The sequence below is a fragment of the Sturnus vulgaris genome, chromosome 6, assembly GCF_052056855.1.
Source record: "Sturnus vulgaris isolate bStuVul1 chromosome 6, bStuVul1.hap1, whole genome shotgun sequence".
Classification (NCBI taxonomy): Eukaryota; Metazoa; Chordata; class Aves; order Passeriformes; family Sturnidae; genus Sturnus; species Sturnus vulgaris.
In genome coordinates, this window is record NC_142248.1 from 1,842,067 (window position 1) to 1,858,700 (window position 16,634).

At 52.7% G+C, this 16,634-nt stretch overlaps 1 protein-coding gene across 1 annotated transcript; it reads left to right on the forward strand.

Annotated features, from left to right (window-relative positions):
• The first annotated feature begins 3,581 nt into the window (after positions 1 to 3,581).
• IFITM10 (interferon induced transmembrane protein 10) lies at positions 3,582 to 14,761 on the forward strand. The gene is made up of 3 exons (XM_014892676.2): positions 3,582 to 4,119; positions 5,156 to 5,570; positions 13,861 to 14,761. Exons 1-3 carry the CDS (start codon positions 4,010 to 4,012, stop codon positions 14,008 to 14,010), a joined length of 675 nt encoding a protein of 224 aa, XP_014748162.1. The 5' UTR covers positions 3,582 to 4,009; the 3' UTR covers positions 14,011 to 14,761.
• Positions 14,762 to 16,634: the final 1,873 nt, after the last annotated feature.

Below are 16,634 nucleotides of genomic sequence, written 5' to 3' on the forward strand. Positions count from 1 at the left end.
GAATTTGTCTTTTCCAAAGGATTAAACATAATTCAGCCTCTGCAAGGTGACATGACAGTGCCACCTGCCTGATTCAGCACCACTGGGGCAGCGGGCACTCCCAGCATCCCTGCTAGCCTACAGCCTTCTGCACCTCTGCACTTGAGTGTTGCCAAGGGTAGTCCATTAACAGGGAACTCAGGCTGTCCCCTGGTCTCTGGACCAGTTAGAATAAGTTCCTGCTTAGGATTAGAGCAAGTTCCTGCTTAGGATTTGGAGTGGTCCTGTAGCAGCCAAAACGGAACTTCAGTTTCCAAGTTTGGCCTAAAATCAACTAAGGTGTGAAGTCTGGGGAAGTCCTGGAGCCCAGTGATAAACACAGTGTAGGGTTTTTTCAACAATGTAGGAAAAATCCATCCCTCTTGCCTTGCTGTGTAATTTTTAGTCCTAGCACTGCTGTTTGGGAGCTAGAGACTGAAGTGGAATGAAGACCCCATGTGCCAGGTGGAAGATAAGAGCTAATCCTACTTTGAAAAAAAGCATCATCTACATAAGCAAGATGGATGCAGCCAAGTCCCATCCCGTCTTCTGAGAGCAGATCTAAGCAAACAGCTTAGCTGATTTCCCTACTGGCATGTCCTGAGCCCCTGTTTCCCCAGGATGCCTAAATTCCCCAATCAGCTGCTCTCCTGTGTTAAAGAGATGGATTTAACCCAAAAGGGCTGGCTGGATCCTGAAAACCAATCATGCAGCCCACTGTTCCTCAATAGCCCAAGGGGAGAACAAGTCATCTGCTGCCAAATATTTATTGACAGGAATATGAGGGCCCTGTTTCTGCTGGGGGATTCTGCCTAATTCTTCAATCGTGCCTTGTGTGCTGAACGTTACATCCCAGTGGGAGCAATCATAGCCTTGTTCCTGGCCAAGGGCAGGAGAAACCAAGAGCCAGAATTGCCCCCCCATGCTTTTCCAGCAGGGAGCAAAGTACACCCTGCCCCAGGAGCAGCCTGAATGCAGTCCCACACTATCTTGCCCAGAAAGTCCTTAGGTTTATTTCAGCCCTCCTGTTTACTGCACCATCTCTGCAGAACTCTATGCACATGACAATATGGTATTTCACTCTTCATTAAGTGTCTCCATTGATGCAAAGAACATCAAATTGTTCATTACATGTCCCCTTAAGTAGTAGGGTGCAGGGCACTGATCCCCAGTGCTGTCGTCGTGGACCTGATCCTTCTCCAAGTAATTCTGTTTAGGGCTTTACCAAAAGCCCATTAACACAAGGACCTGCCCAAGGAGAGGGAAGATGAGACCCCTCATTTATGGAGATGACTTGCTCATCTGGTTGGCTCAGCAATTTGTTCATTTGGGAACCTATTTTTATTCACCATGAATGACTAAGCACATCATTTTGGGGGCTGATGGCTTTTCCTTTTTCCGCTCTTTCTTGGATTTATTTATTTTTAGGTTTCTTTGGGAGAGAAGAGAAGCAGAGTGCAGGATGAAAGCTCAGAGAACAGGAGACAGAGATCAAGGGAGAGTGGGAAGATATGATTTACCCCTCCAAGTCTCAGGCTGCCTTACTGCTTATGGAACTTAGCAATCCATTGAGGAATTTGATAGGGTTAATAGGAAAGGAACATTCAGGAGGCTGTGGACTTTTTCCTTTAGAAATAAGTTAAAAAAAAAAAGAAAGAAAAAAGGAAAAGCAGGGTCAGGTTGTGATAATGGTTTTCTGAAGAGCTTGAGTAGGATTTGAGATGGAAGATTTTCTCACAGGTCTTACAGTATTTGATTATGCTACAGCCCACATGTCTCTGACGTGATTACGGGAGAATTGCTTTGGGGCAGGAAGCATCCTTCTGTTCTGTTTGTCCCGTGCTTAGCACAAGGGGAAGCCAGCCTTGACGCCACAGTAACGCAGGCAATTATTCATACTCACCCCACCTTTTATTTGAAAGGAAGTAGTCCTAGGCCATGTGGTTGAGGGCATGCATGGACCTTTGAAGATCCCTAGAAAAGTGGACGAGGGTTAAAATAATGCAGAATATTGAGGAGTTTTATTTCTTCCATTTTTTATGTCAGTTCCCTGGGGGAAGGGTCACATGGATGGTTTTTGAACCAGTGATGCTGCATATATGCCACTGTGGTCCACGCAATAAACCTCTCACTTCTCACACTTAACATCGAGGAATATGATGAATCACTAAGCCAAAGACCAAAAAGTGCTCTGCAAACTGTAGGGATGACCTGGTACCTGGAGAAGAGGAAAAGCAGTTACTCAACCTCCCTGACCTTTCAGTCCTATTCATACCAGGGAATGGGACTGTCTCTGTTGATCTCACATTTCCCTACATCATTCTGCTGCCTCCTCTTACCTGCTCCAAAACCCCTCTGACCTTTTTCTCTGCTCACCCTCCATCCCTGCCTGACATTAAGAAGAGGAGCAGCCTTACCCACACAACTTTCCCCAGGCAAATGAACAGCAGGCTCATCATAGCTCCAGTCAGCATCCATGGGGTTTCATTGTTTCTCCTGAGCCTGCGGGGAGGATACTCTGCACCGCTCAGTTTGTCCAAGCCCTCCAGAAAAGCTGACGACAGCTGGCCATGGCTCTGCCTCTCCTGCAAACCTCTTAATCCCACAGGAGCATCACTCTCACCCTAGCACTGCCTCTGTTTCTTAGCAGCTCCTTGGAGAGAGACCTGGGTCTCATCACAGGCAGCTGTAGCACTAATAAAACCTTTACTTTGGCAGGACCCAACGCCACTCCAGCAGCGATAAATCCTGAACCAGAGGGCAATTTGTCCTTTTTTAACCAATGCAGGCACCTTCAGAAGGATTAAACTGGTCTCGTGGAAACTGGACCTCCTTTAGGCTCAGAGATCTGTAGGTGTGCAAAAAGTTCCCCCACATCACACCAACCCACAGGGATGAACACAGGGTGGGTGCCCCTACACTGGAGCCAAACCTGCCTGTGAAGAGCTGAGTAAATTACCATCATTATTTCTTAGCTCAGCACTTTGTGGGTAAGCTTAAGGCTTTTCCAAAGGATTTCCCTTCCCTTGCAGTTTCTGCTCACACGAACTTTTGTTCTACCCACCCTGTTTCCAGTACTCTGGGATTTTTTCTCTGCTACCTTCCCCTGAACTGCCTGCTGCAACAAGGCCACCTGCGCCAGGCTGTGTCACTGTGGGGTGACACAGCGTGTCCTTGTGTCCTCACCCTCCCTGTGCCACGGCTGCATCCTCCTGAATGACCTGCAGGCTGTCCCTGCACGGCACCAGCTGCTCTCCATCATCACGTCCCTGGGGGGACGCTACCGCAGCACCCTAGAGCTGGGATTCCGTGCAGCTTCCAGAGTGTCAGCAATGGGAGGCAGCAAGCACATCCCCGATCTTGTGCGAAGCCTGGGCACAGCCAAGCCCTCCTGGGCTTGACCAGCCTTCGTGACACCCCCAGTCCCCTCCCCTAAAGCAGCCACATGCCGATGCATTCTGCTGCCGGAGTGCTCCCACCCCTGCCTGCATTGGGATTTGCTCCATGCCAGCAGGATCTATTACCTCACACACAGGATTTATCCCCGTTCCATTCATCCCCTCCAGACCAGAGCCCACTATTCCCCACAGCATTGCATCACCACCACCTCCCCTTGTTAATTCCGGCTGTCCCCATGCACTCCTGCCACACTTGTTTTAGTTTTTCACTATGTCCATAGCAGTGAACCCGCAAACAAGGCTGCAGCGAGTGTCCGCTACCAAGGGTTCTGTGGGTGACCAAGGGGAGAAAGGGCCGAGCATCCCCTTCTGATGCTCGGGGAAGCCGCTCGGCCGGGGCCCAGGAGATGCCCTTCTCCAGCGGGGCGCTACCAGGATGCTCCAAGCAGGAGGTGACGTCCCAGTGGGGGGGACACGAGGAGAAGGGCTGAGACACGGAGGAGCTCTCCTGCGTGAAGCATGTTCGGGGGGAGAGAGGGGGCTGCAGGTTGACCTTCCCATCCCCTAACTCCCTCCCTGCTCATCCCTTGTCCATGGGTGCCCCCCTCCCCGCCCTCCCCTCCTCCTTCAACTCCAGCGCCGAGGAAGCCGAGCCGGAGGCAGTGCTGAGCCGGATATGCAGCGACTCCCCGCATCCCTCCTTGTGAGTATCCCTCGCTCCTCCTGATGCTTTCGGAGGAGAGCGATGGACGGACGGACGGGCAGCCAGAGATGGACTAGTCTCTCCTATTTGCAAAGCTAGGGTGGAGGGGAACTTCTTCTAATATACCCTTCCCCATCCTCTGTCTTCATGCCCTCTTCCCCTCCTCCTCTTCCTCCACCTCCCCAGTCACGATATCCTAAAAAAAAAAAAAAAAAATTTGATGGGGGGAGGGGGGTATGGGAAACCTGCTGGCAGGTGGAAGGAACCGGGAAATGGAATCACATCTGGAATTCCGCAAAGACTAGGACTCAGGGGAAAAAAAAATCCCCCCTCAAAATACCCACCCCCAGTAAGGAAGGAGGGAGGGAGGGAGGGCGGAGGGGCGGGATGCTCTGCCGCACCGGGAGACCCGCTCCGCCCGCAGCCGAGCCACCAGCTCCCATCCCGGCATGGGACAGAAAGGAGAAGGCCCCGACAGACCGACAGACAGACAGGCGGGCGGGGACAGCTGCGGGGGGCTGCAGCGCGCCCCGCTGGCAACTCCCTCGCAGCCCCCCGGCGCCTCCCAAGTGTTTCTTTCTGCTTTTATTTGTCTCCTTTAAAAAAAAAAAGGAAAAGAAAAAATATTTCACCGGTGGTGGCTGGAAGGCGGGTCACGCAGGCCAGCGGGCAGCGGCGGGGGGAGGCCGTGGCAGCGGGGGAGGGATGCTGCCCGCCCTGCCCGCGCCTCTGCCCCCGCCGCGGGGCCGGGGCCGGCGGCAGCTCCGCGCCGAGGCGGCGGCGTCGTGGTCCCCGGGTGTAGCGGTGCTCCCTCCTCCCTCTCCTGCCTGCCCTACTCTCCTCCCTCTCTCCTCTGCCCACTCCCTCACTCCTCTCCCTGCTCTCTCCTCGGTCTCCCGGTCCCTCTCTGTCTCTCCTGCCTTCCCCCCGCGTCTCCCTTTCTCTGCTCCTTCCCTCCCTTGCTCTTCTCCCCCTGACCCCTGCCTTTCCATCCCCTCACCCCCATTTTTCACGGGGGGGCTTTCCGCTTTGCCAGGGCAGAGCGCGGTGACGCCGCGGCAGCCACCACGGAGAGGACACAGGACCCCCCCTTGGGCCCGCCATGCCCCTTTGAGGGGGTGGCCTGGACCCCGAGACCCCCGCAGGGCCCCCCCCAGGGCTGCTTCGCCTGCATCGCCAAGCCCCCCGCTCTCCGGCAAGCTTCGCCCGTCCTGTCTCCTTCTTCTGCCGTTTATCTCATGGAGAGCAAGAGCTGCAAAGGGGACAGCCTGCGCCCAGCGGTCCCGTGCAAGCACTCGGTGGAGAAGAAGACCATGACCAACCCCACCACTGTCATCGAAATCTACCCTGACACCACCGAGGTGAACGACTACTATCTCTGGTCCATCTTCAACTTTGTATACCTCAACTTCTGCTGCCTCGGCTTCATCGCCTTGGCCTATTCATTGAAAGTGAGTACAGAGCGTGAGGCTCGGGGTAGGGGCTGACCAGGCAGGGGGGAAGCGTTTGGGGGTGTGCCTGATGTGAAACACATCTTTGCCACGCACATGAGAGGCTGCAGACAATGGGGATGGGGATGGGAAGAGCTGAAGAGCCTGGGATGTTACCTCAGGTGGGGAAGAGGCACTTTTACTTGCTCCAAGTACCCTCAGAGGCTCCTCTGTACCGCGGCAGCAGGGTGACAGGCAGGCAACACAGGGCTGGTTTGGCTCATGCTGCACCTGCAGGCACGCCGGCACTAGGTCCCTTATTTGGGATCCTGGCTGTTAGAGATCATCAGGATAGGACACAGCAGCATTGGATGGTCAGGCAGGAACAGTCAGAAGCAGCCAGCCAGGATCAACCATCAGCTGGCAAGTTGCAGGGGGTAAGAAGCTTACAAAGTGCAGGGCAATCCTGCCTGTTTCTTTCTTGCCCTCTCCGTAATTAAAATACCAGAGCTCGTGGCCAGCTTCCCCCACCCCGAGCCCTATAAATCCCAAAAGATACTCTGGAGACCTGCCAGGATCATGGGAATGGTGAGAAGGTGGCAGAGAGTGCAGGGGGCTTCCCACAGTGTGGGGCTGGGGGGATACAAAGCTTGTTGTTGGAGAGGCTGATGGCATGGAGCACAGCCCGTGATGGGAATGGGACCAGGTTATTATTTCTGATAGCTGCAGGGGAGAGCAGCCCGGCAGGAATGGTGCCTGGCAAACAGGCAGCCCCTTGGCAGCTGCCAGGAGAGAGGGGCCTGGGCTGCCCTCCCCTTCCCTGCCTGCCAGATGCAAAACTAACTGAATGGATGTGCAGAGAGCCCGGGGCGGCTGGGTGGCCCGGAGAGGAGCTGGCTGATTTGTTTTGGCAGGCAGCATTTAGAGGAAGGCCAGGGTGCAGACGGGCTTCGTCACAGAAGCAGATCAATTAACCCCATACAGCTCCTGTGAGCTGGACTGTGAGCACCCAGCACTGCAAGGAGGCTGCTCCCAGCACTGTCAGGGTCTCCATCAGAAAGGCTCAGGGACAAGTCTGCAGCCCTGTATCCTGGACTCACCCAGCACCAGCCTTGTGGTGCCTGCCTCAGTTTCTCGTTCCCCAAGATGGGAGGCGAGCTCTCATCCATTGCCTGTGCAGGAGGCTCTGCTGCTGCCTGGATGAGGCACTTAATAACTTAAATCATCCTGGGGCAAAGCATCACCACAAAGCAAAGGGCAAATCCAGTCAAGCAGCAGGCTAGTATGAGTGGGGGAGCAAGTCCCTTATCATCCCCCACACCTTGATCCAGCAAGGGAAGAAAAAACTGGCTTCCTCCTTATTTTTTTAAGCCTTTCCTTGTCTGTCTTTGCTTTTAACAATTGACATCTTTCCTGTGGAAGAGGCTACCATCAGTATCTGGGTACATGTGGTCCCTTGCTGCTGCAGCAGTGAGGGCAGGACAGCCTGAGAACAGGGCTGACCCATCCCCTGGTGACAGGATAGAGTAGTGTCTGCCACCCGCGAAGTTCTTAGAGGCTGGACCCTTCACTATCCTTAACATGGGGTGGAAAGAAGGGCAAAGTCCAGAAGTCACCCAGGGCCTTACACCAGAACAGAGGCGTGGGCTTGGCATCTGTCTGCAAAGATCTAGAGGACACAGACTCAAGCATGAAAAAGAGAGGCAGTGGTGAGGGAAGGCAAATGGGCAAATTTGCTCCAAATCAGAGAAAGGAGAATAGAAGATGGCTGTCAAAAACCATCCTTGGCTTTTGGACTGAGAAGGCGGTAGCTGATGGGATGTAACCGTGGTACCCAAACAGAGGTAACGCTGAGCGGGTAGAAATAACTCTGCTCTGGTTTTGGAGCTCCCCAGTGGCTGTGACTCTGTGGCAGGGGGAAAATAGAAACAAAATGTCCCTCAGAGGCAGAGGACAGAGCTAGCAAGTGGCTGAAGGGATGCCAAATGCTCTCATGAGCTGCTGTTGGAATGGGCGGTGAGAGGCAGTGCAGATGCTGGGGCGGTAGCAGGTCTGTCCTGGGGAAGACTGGGATGTTCAGAAAGGCAGCTGTGTTTCTTAGCCACAGCTACTGCAGGGATCTTCACAACACCCTAGCCAGGCTGGGTGTTATGGTTATTCCCCCAGAAGTATGTTTTCTTTTCTTTTACCGTCAATAATATTTTTCCCAGAAGTTCAGAGAAAACAGGAGCAAGAAATGCCCTGAGGATAGATATCCCTTTAAACAGACTTCTCCTGTTCCTCTGCGATTAAATGTAAGAACATTTGAGCAGTAGGCACTTTAAGTCCGGCCTTTCTAGGACTGTGCTCTAAAGGGACTGACTAAGGTGGTGTAGGAAGGAGAAGAGTGAGGCTGCACCTTCCTCTCCCTGAGTCTCTTCTGGGACCCCTGACAGCAGAGCCCTACCTCAGCCAGTGGGACACAGGTTTCCTCAAGGGCCATCAGTGCACTGATGCCATTAAGTGATTCCTGGGTCACAGCTTTTACACTTCCTTTAAATAACTGAAACATCTAGCAACTTCAGGAATTATCGTTTTCATTATCAGAAATAGCATTTTCAATTCCCTGTCATAAAGGTCACCTGCTTCTGACAGATTCATACTGTTAATAAAGCAGTATCTCCTTTGTAACCCAAGTGCATGAGCTGTTTCAGTATATATCTTAGCACACCCTAGCATTTCCTCGGGTTTCAGCAGCTTAATGCCCACAGTGGAAGACAGATATATCCTTGGTACACTTGAATATTGCTGTGAAGCTGTTTCCTTCCTCATGCCCTATTTTATTGGTTTCAGCCACATCTGGGAAAACGGGCATGTCTGCCTGGCCTTTTGCATGCTAGCTACAGCCTTCTACATTTCTTTCTGCAGGGAAATGCTATTTCATGGTGACAACCATTTACTAAAAAATGTCAAAAACCTCCACCCCTGCACCAAAGAATTTGTGAAGAAAGAAACACGTGAAGTAAGGTGAGGGCAGAAACCGTGACATACAAGGCAGGTTCTGTGTGACAGACGTCACAGCCAAGCACTCTGAACAGGAGTGTGGCATCATGCCCCATCTTTATTTACCCCATAGCAGGCCAGATCCTCAGCAAACACAGCTTGCTGGGCTGCAACGGGGTCACACAACTCATGGATCCCTCCAGGGGTCATTTCTAGCATCTCAGGCTTCTCAAGGTCAGCCTCCCAGAGTGCAAGCAAGGCGCTTGCATCTAATCATGTGTGCTGGATGCTGGGGGAGAAGAGATCAGCAGCAGGATCAGGCAAGTTAGAAGCCCTAAAGTAACCCCAGCCCAGCACAGATAAAAGTATCACTCCAACTGCAATGCTTTGGATTCAGTTGGTTTTGATCAGAAGCAAATGTTGTGGTCTGATATTCAGCACCTCCCTCCCTTCCCCTTTCCCAGCTCCAAGTGGTAATGAATGATGCATCAGTGCCTGGTGGCAGGAGATCTCACTTCAGTTGTTCAGAGGTTTGTCTCTGGAGACTGTCAGGGTGAGCCAAGTCCTTCTCTGTACCCATTGTGCCATGAGGCTGTAGATCAGAGAGATCAGAGGAGCTGGGATCTGAGATGAGCCGCAGTGTGGATGCCTCGCTGTGGCTCTGTAGAGATGAAGATGCCGAGGAGCCTTACTGGCTTTTTAAGCTTCACCAGGAGCCCACAGCATTGCTTGCAGAGTTTTCTTGCCCCTTGAGGTCATGGAAATATGCCAAGCTCTCTTACCCACTCTCTGCCCAGCCCTTAGCACACAGCTGTGGGCACGACTGTTTGCCTTCCCCTCTTGCCACTTGTTGATCTTCCTTGTTTTGAGTGGAAGCAGCCCAGCACAAATCCACAGCTATTTATTAACCCCGAGAAGCTGCCGCGCCCAACCTCTCAGGCAAGCTCTCATCCTGCTTTTTAGAAGGAGCATTGGTTTATGGATGTGGGTGAAATGCAGGGGTGACAGTCCCATGACGCCAGTGCCAGTGTGGTAGAGGCACGTGGGCTGGAGAGCTCTTGAGAAATCCACAGAGCAAATAAATCCAAGGATCGCCTCCAGAGCTCCTTCTGCGCAGGGACATGGAGCTCTGCATAGAAATGGGTTTACTGACAACCAGCTGTGGACTTCCAGGCTGCTTTAAAAACAGCCTCATTAGACTTGTTATCAACAAACCATTTGTCTCCTTCTGCAAGCTGAGGCAGCACTTTTTACTAGAGCAGCAAGTTTGCTGCTCCCAAAAATAAGAGGGGCTGAGCCTCAGGGCAAAGAGAGGGTAGGTGACTGCTCGGGGAGGGAGTGGGGTGGCAGGAGCCAAGGGGAGCACTTGGAGAGGAAGCAGAAGGTAAAACCCCAAGGCCAGAGGATGGTGAGGAGAAGGAGGAGAGAAAGAACCTTTGGGCATTGGCACGCTGGAGGTGTGGGAGGCACAGTGAGATGGAGATATTGGAAGACAAGGTGGTGTAAGCAGGAAGGTGACAAGCAAGAAGGGATGGATAGAAAGGCCACACCACCTTTTGCTGGTGGGAAAGGAGAGGAGAAAGGTTTGCATGTTAGAGCACAAAAGCTGTTTGTGTTTTGCGATAGGAGAAAGAAATTGTGTAAGTTGCCAGCCTGGATCAGAGGTGAGCTCTGCCTTGTCTGGGGGAGATCTCCAAAGATGCCACCACAGAGTGCTTGGAGGTGCCCAGGGAAACCCCAGTCAGCAGATGTAATTATCCTCACACTCCACTCATCTCAGTGCAAAGCAGGGCCAAAAATCCCCATCAAGTTTTAGGCAAGGTGAGAAGGGTCAAAGGGATGATGAGAAGAGCCTGTGACTAAGAAAACACCACACCTGGGTCTGGGGTGGGGGTTCAGCCTTGTGGCCTTGGGGACCTGTCCCTCACCATGCTTCATCTCTCTGGCTATGGAAGGAATCAGCTTCCAGGGCTCCCAGAAGCTCGTGCACCAGCTGCCAGCACATTATGATGATGGTGGTCACAGGAGCATGGAAATAGGAAAAGCTGAATTTAGGCTATAAGAAAGACACCAGCATCTCCTTAAGGACAAAGCAGGGAAGAAGCTGAAACACTTATCTGCTCTCCAGGAGAGCTCCTCCAGAGCCTGGCTCAGTTGCCACAGCAGGACACTAAAGGGAGACATCTGGAAGCATCTGGGGGTGCAGGGCCATTCAGGAGGAGACAAGGCTGCCCTCCAGAGATGTGGGAAGCTGAAGATGTGAGTGGTGTGTAAGGACAAACTCCTTTTCATTGCGCTTTTAGTCCACAAGGGCCCTTGCACTTGTCTGGTGCTTAGAGGCTCCATTTCAGTCTAAATGATTATAGGCAATCAGGGATGATTTTCATGAGAGTGACCACTGAAGCCCTAGGGGCTGGTAGGAGGAGTGTGTGGGTGGAACCAGCTGGAGGTGCAGGGAGAGGAGAGAGCTGGGTGCCCTTTGGTAGGAGTCAAAGCAGCCATCGTTTGGACCCAAACAACAGGAAAGAGAAGAGATGGAAAGCACCAAAAAAAAAGGGGAGTGGGGAAATGGTGTCACAGGGGAGAGGGCAGCCCCAGGCAGCCCTCACACAGATGCTCAGCAGCAGCAGCATGACAGGAGCAAGGCCAAAGAGAGAGCCATGGGAAAGTCAAGGAGAGGCAAGTGTGAACTGGTGTCAGGTGGGAGATGCTGCTGGGAACACTGGAGAAGGGTGAGCGTGGAAATTAGGGTTCTAGGGCGCTCCAGGGACAGAAGGAACAGGAGGCGAGGAGTAGGAGAGAGCTCCTGGAGACAAGAGGAGCTGGCCCCACAAAGGTGAAGTGGCTTGGCTGCGGGAGGGTTGTAGAGCTTGGTGTGCCGGTTTGCTGGAGAAACCTCTGTCTGCCTGGCAATCACTGACAGCAAACGCCAGCTTGCCTGCGGCAGAGAGCACTGGGTTACAGTGCAGGAAGGGGCAAAAGGCATTTGCTCCTGTCGGTTTTGCCTGAGGCAGCCCCAGCGCTGGGAAGAGGAAAGTGTGTGAGAGCTTCAAAGAGTCGGCTGGGAGCGGCAAGCGGGATTTCTGGCCTGAATCCAGCACCTTTGGGGCTTCTCACCAGTTCGTGAGGAGGTGCCAAATGCCTGGTGCTGCTGAGCCCAGGGGTTTTTGGGAGGATGTTAAACTTACTGAATAATTTCAAATGTGAGTCATCCCGGACATTCAGCTGACACAGAAAGGCATGTGGGCTCCCAAGCTGCCGGCCTGATGCTTTCCCAGAGATCATCTCCTCTGCTGAGAGCTCCAGCCAAGTGTGCCCCAAAGACACGTGCAGTTTGTGACTGTCCCCTCCCTGCGATCCCAGAAGGATGCTGAGCTGAGCACTCCACAGCAGAGCAATGAGTAGATGGCCCCAGCTCCAGCTACAGGCTCCAGTGAGCAGGGCACATCAGAGGCCAAGGACGTGGCACGGTTTGATTTAATACAAGTATGAAAAATAGGCTCATTCTTGCCTATGTGCCTGCCAGCACCAGATCCTGTGGGTCTCATGCCAACAGCAGCTTCCCTACCCACATTTCAGAGGATCAGGGTTTGCTTGTGCAGAGAAGTCCTCATTGGTGTGATGGAGAAGAGGAACGTTGCTTGAGGGTCTGAAATGCAGTTTTGGAGGACCCGTGAACCGGCATGGCTCAGTGGGAAAAAGGGGTGCAGCAACCCTTCCCCATGTCCAGCAGAAGACTTTCAGGACAGCCCTGCGGGTAAGCACTGCAGGAGGAAGAGAGAAAAGTCTGTAGATGTGGTCTGAATCTGTTGCAGTGTCTTTTTGGAAAGCTCCTGATCGATAAAAGCCTTTTAATATTCCTGAGTCTGACTCTGGTTCTGGTTTTTGCAGCTTGCCACCCACATCCAGTGTCCAGCCAGCAGTGCCCTGCAGGGCTCTCACTGCTGGCAGTAGGGCAGGCAAAGGGCTCACAGCCCCACTCCCCACAACCCCCATCCCAGACCAGGCAGTGGGGCAGGTCCTGCCACACCCTGGGCACCCTGCTTGGATATGGGAAATGGATGAGGGATCAAGTGTCCTGGTCCTTGTGTTCATCCTTGTGGCTCCAGCTGCCTGAGTCTGCTGAGTGCTGGATGAAGGGGCAGCCTGGGGACAGGGACATATCCCTGCTAGGAAGCAGTGACTCCTCCTCTGCTGGGATCCAACTGCAGAGCTGCTGCTGGGGGACAGTGCCATCGGCTGCCTGGCTGTGCCATCCACTGCCTCGTAGTGCCATCTCTGCCTGCTCGCAGCATCATTGCCTGGCTGTGCCATCTGCTGCCTTGCAATGCCATCGTTGCCTCACAGTGCCATGTGCTGCCTGGCAGTGCCATCCACTGCCTGGTAATGCCATTGCTGCCTGGCAGTGTCATCTGCTGCCTTGCAGTGCCATCTGCTGCCTGCTAATGCTGTCACTAGTACCTCGGGAGTGCCTGCTAGTGGCATTGCTGCCTGGCTGTGCCATGCACTGCCTGGCAGCCTGGAAGAGCTGGGGACAGGCCAGTGACATGGACATGCACAATCATTGCCCACTGCAGAGCGGTCCCAAGGAAAGCCCATAAAAGTCCCAGCCTGCAGGATAATGAAGGGAGCAGACTGTGCTGTCAGAATAGAAAACTGCCTGTGGCAGAGATGCTACACAATCCGCATAAGACCGGCAAAAGGAAAGGAGCTCATTAACCCGGGACTACTTAATATGCTGGAGGCTGGTGCACAGCCCTGGAGCTGCAGTAGGATGCTGTGCCAGGTTTCACCCGCTCAGCCCCTCAGTGCAGACAGAGGCACGGGATGCACACCGAAACTGCAGCCAGCCTTCTCCCTTGTGTCTGGGCGAGCTGAAGCCTGGCGCTGCAGGGCCAGGGTGCTGTGACACGGTGGGAAGTGTGCTTTAGTGCCTGTGTGCCCGGGGTGTACAATGGCATCTCAGTTCCTTTGTGCAGGCTCCAAATGACACTGCCCACTCCAGGGACCATGGGGCCCTGGTTTGCCTGGTTGGTAACAGCAGCGAGTCATTCTTTCAGGTTTTCTTTGCTTCCAAGAATTTCCAGCCCACAGGTATTACAGTGCTTGGCTTCACAAGCTCAACCCGTAGAAGAGATGGGGTGCAAACCTCACCTCAGGGTGTTTTACAGCACCCCAAATTCTCAAATACAAAGAAGTTCAGCCCAGCCCTCATCTGCTGTACAGGTAACCGCATACAGGTGCACTGGGTTTTGTGGCTGTTGCTTGAAACAAGTTATGTCTTTCATACATGTTGCAATCACTTTATTTAATTATCTTTTTCTCTCAGGTCCGGGATAAGAAACTCCTCAATGACTTAAATGGAGCAGTTGAAGATGCCAAGACTGCCCGGCTTTTTAACATCACCAGCTCAGCCCTTGCCACCTTCTGTATCATCCTTATCTTCATCTTCCTGCGATACCCTCTCACTGACTACTGAGTGAGGCCAACAGCAGCTGCCGCCGCCAAAATGCCTCTACGCCAGAAGTGTCTGCAGTTTCCTGTAGCAAGGACACACAAAACAAACCAACTACTACACCTTGATTGCCAAAAAAAAAAAAAAAAAAAAAAAAGAGTCAATTAAATACATAAATAAAAGTTAAATTAGTTTATCAGCCCAGCTGAGCATACCCTTCTTGCCCTGAAATGGTATGTGAACAGCTAAAGGAAAGGGTCGCACTCTTAACGCACGTACAGGAAGAAAAACAGACCAAGAAATACTTGTTGTATGGCCAACAAGCTGTGTGAAAAGAGCGTGCAAAGCCCAGAGCTATGCACACTTAGTGGCAGACAGCTGATCTCTAGGGAACAGTGGGGTGCTGTGGAGCTGGAGACACATACAGTGATCGATGGGGATCATGGCAGGGCTGGCTCACAACATATCAGGTGTGTTCAGACCACCCCACCACCCCCAGCTTGTGGGGGTTTCTTTTCCTTTTCTCCTCTTGAATTTCATCCACTGGTTCAAACAACTCCCAACCCCTGGAGAGCTGAAAGTGTTAGGAAGTTCATGCTGGGGAGCCCCAAAGCCTCCAGAGAAACCCCAAAGTGTTAAAGGGCATGTTTCTCCTGGGGATCTCCCATCAGTGCTGAGAAGGAAAGCACCTTCTGGAGAACTCGCCTAAGCCACCTAAGTGGAGTGCTACTGTATTTCTGTAAACTGTCAATAAAAAGATACCTCTGATCTGTGATGCTGCCGGGGTAATTCCTTCCTTAGCAGGGCTGGGCTCCTGGTCTCCATGGGCTGGCAAAAAAAAAAATGCTAATGTCACCAGCAGCTGCTGGGGAGAGATTTAAAGCAGAGGAGTGAGGGATGCTGCTGCAGGTCGGGGCCGCATGCAGCCGTGAAGGGGAGCGCAGACCCAGATTTAAGAGCAGAGACCTCGCTGACTCCTTGATGGAAGATCTATGGCAAGCAGGCAAAGGCAGGCAGGGCCCCCCTCCCCTGCTAGGACCAACGCTGAAGAGAGAAATAAATCGCTGCAGTCTGAACCTGCTGCTACTGCAGCACTTCCCAGGGTCATTATGAAGAGCCAGATTTCGGAGACGATGTGCATTTGCCACTGAAACGGGCAGGAGCTCAGAGCCCTGCCCAATAGCTGCCTGCAGCTGCCAGTCATACTGCAAATCAACACACCCTGACTTGAAAACACCCATAAATGAATGACAAGACCAGGACTAAAATACAGCCTATCAGCCCCTCTGACCCTTCATCTCATCTCATATGCCACAGCTGCCTCATCTTTTCCCAGCTGTAAGATGACCTCATGCCAAGGGGTACCAATCACTGCAGACCTGCCATGGAGCTGGGAAAAGGCATCAGGATCCACCTTTGCACCCACCCTGAAAGCAGAGGTGAAGCAAGAGATGGGGAATGCAGACAGGCTGTCATGGGACACATCATCATCTGCTGAGTGCTTGGTTAAATCAGCAGGTTATCTCTGGGCTGTGCTCTGTGAGGGACGTGCCATAGTGAGATGTGGGGACAGATCATGAAGATGCTTTCCTGAAAGCATCATGAGTTGTCACCTCCTTCCTGCTCAGGTCTCCACACCTTCATCCTGTCCTGGGCTTCATTTATCAGGGGAGCTATGGGCAGAAAGACCTGCAATCCTCCACTCACTGGAGGCCACACCAGATCAGATCAGGGGTCTGTTTACAACAGTTTTGATTGGCAGTGCCATGTATGATGCCCTGACAGTATCTCAGCCATGAACATCTCCATGATGACTCATTCAGAGGTCAATACTCTTTCTCTCGGTTACTTCTAGCTCCCTTCCCTGGAGCAAGACCTGAGGGGTCATGGCCATCGGCGTTTCCATCCTAACATATGTAGGGGCTATAGCCAGTTCTCGTCCCAGGCTGAGGAAGGAGGTGCCTGTCACAATGGCAGTGCCCCCAAAGAGGATACAGCCGCAATGACTCACATTGCAGCCACCCAGAACTGGCAAATTATATCCCACTGGGACAGTGCTACCTTAGGCAACACCCAGAGCAGTCATCCCAGGATCTTCCGAGGTTAGAAGAGACACAGAGATGAAGTTGTATCCCCTTTTCCCTCCCCCTGTACATGCACCAAGCTCACGCTGGCTGTGTCTGAGGCCTTGCCTTGGAATCCTTCCCCATCACACCCCTCTGGCTTTTCAGCTCAAACACAAGTGCAGCTGGATGGGCTGGGGGGATAACTCAGACAGGGTCACCCTGTGTGGAGTGCCAGGGGTTCCAAGCTGGATGTTTAGATCCCTGTGCGACCACTGGCATCTCTTGCAATAACGAGTGCATTCCTTTCTATGATCTGTGACTCATGTCAGCCACGTTGCACTCAGGACCACCCCTGACTCTAGGAAATCTTGCAGGGACAGCCACCATCCCCATCTCCTGTGCTACACAGGAGAGACCCACCCTGCTTGGCATGCAGGCATGGGGCTGCTCAGATAAAGGCAGAGCTGACACAAAACTGGAAGTGACTCAAAGCCAGCCTTTTCTACATTTAACAAGTGTGACAAATGAGTTATCATCATCCCTTCCCCTGACGGACCATCTTATCTGCAGGAAAATGAATGC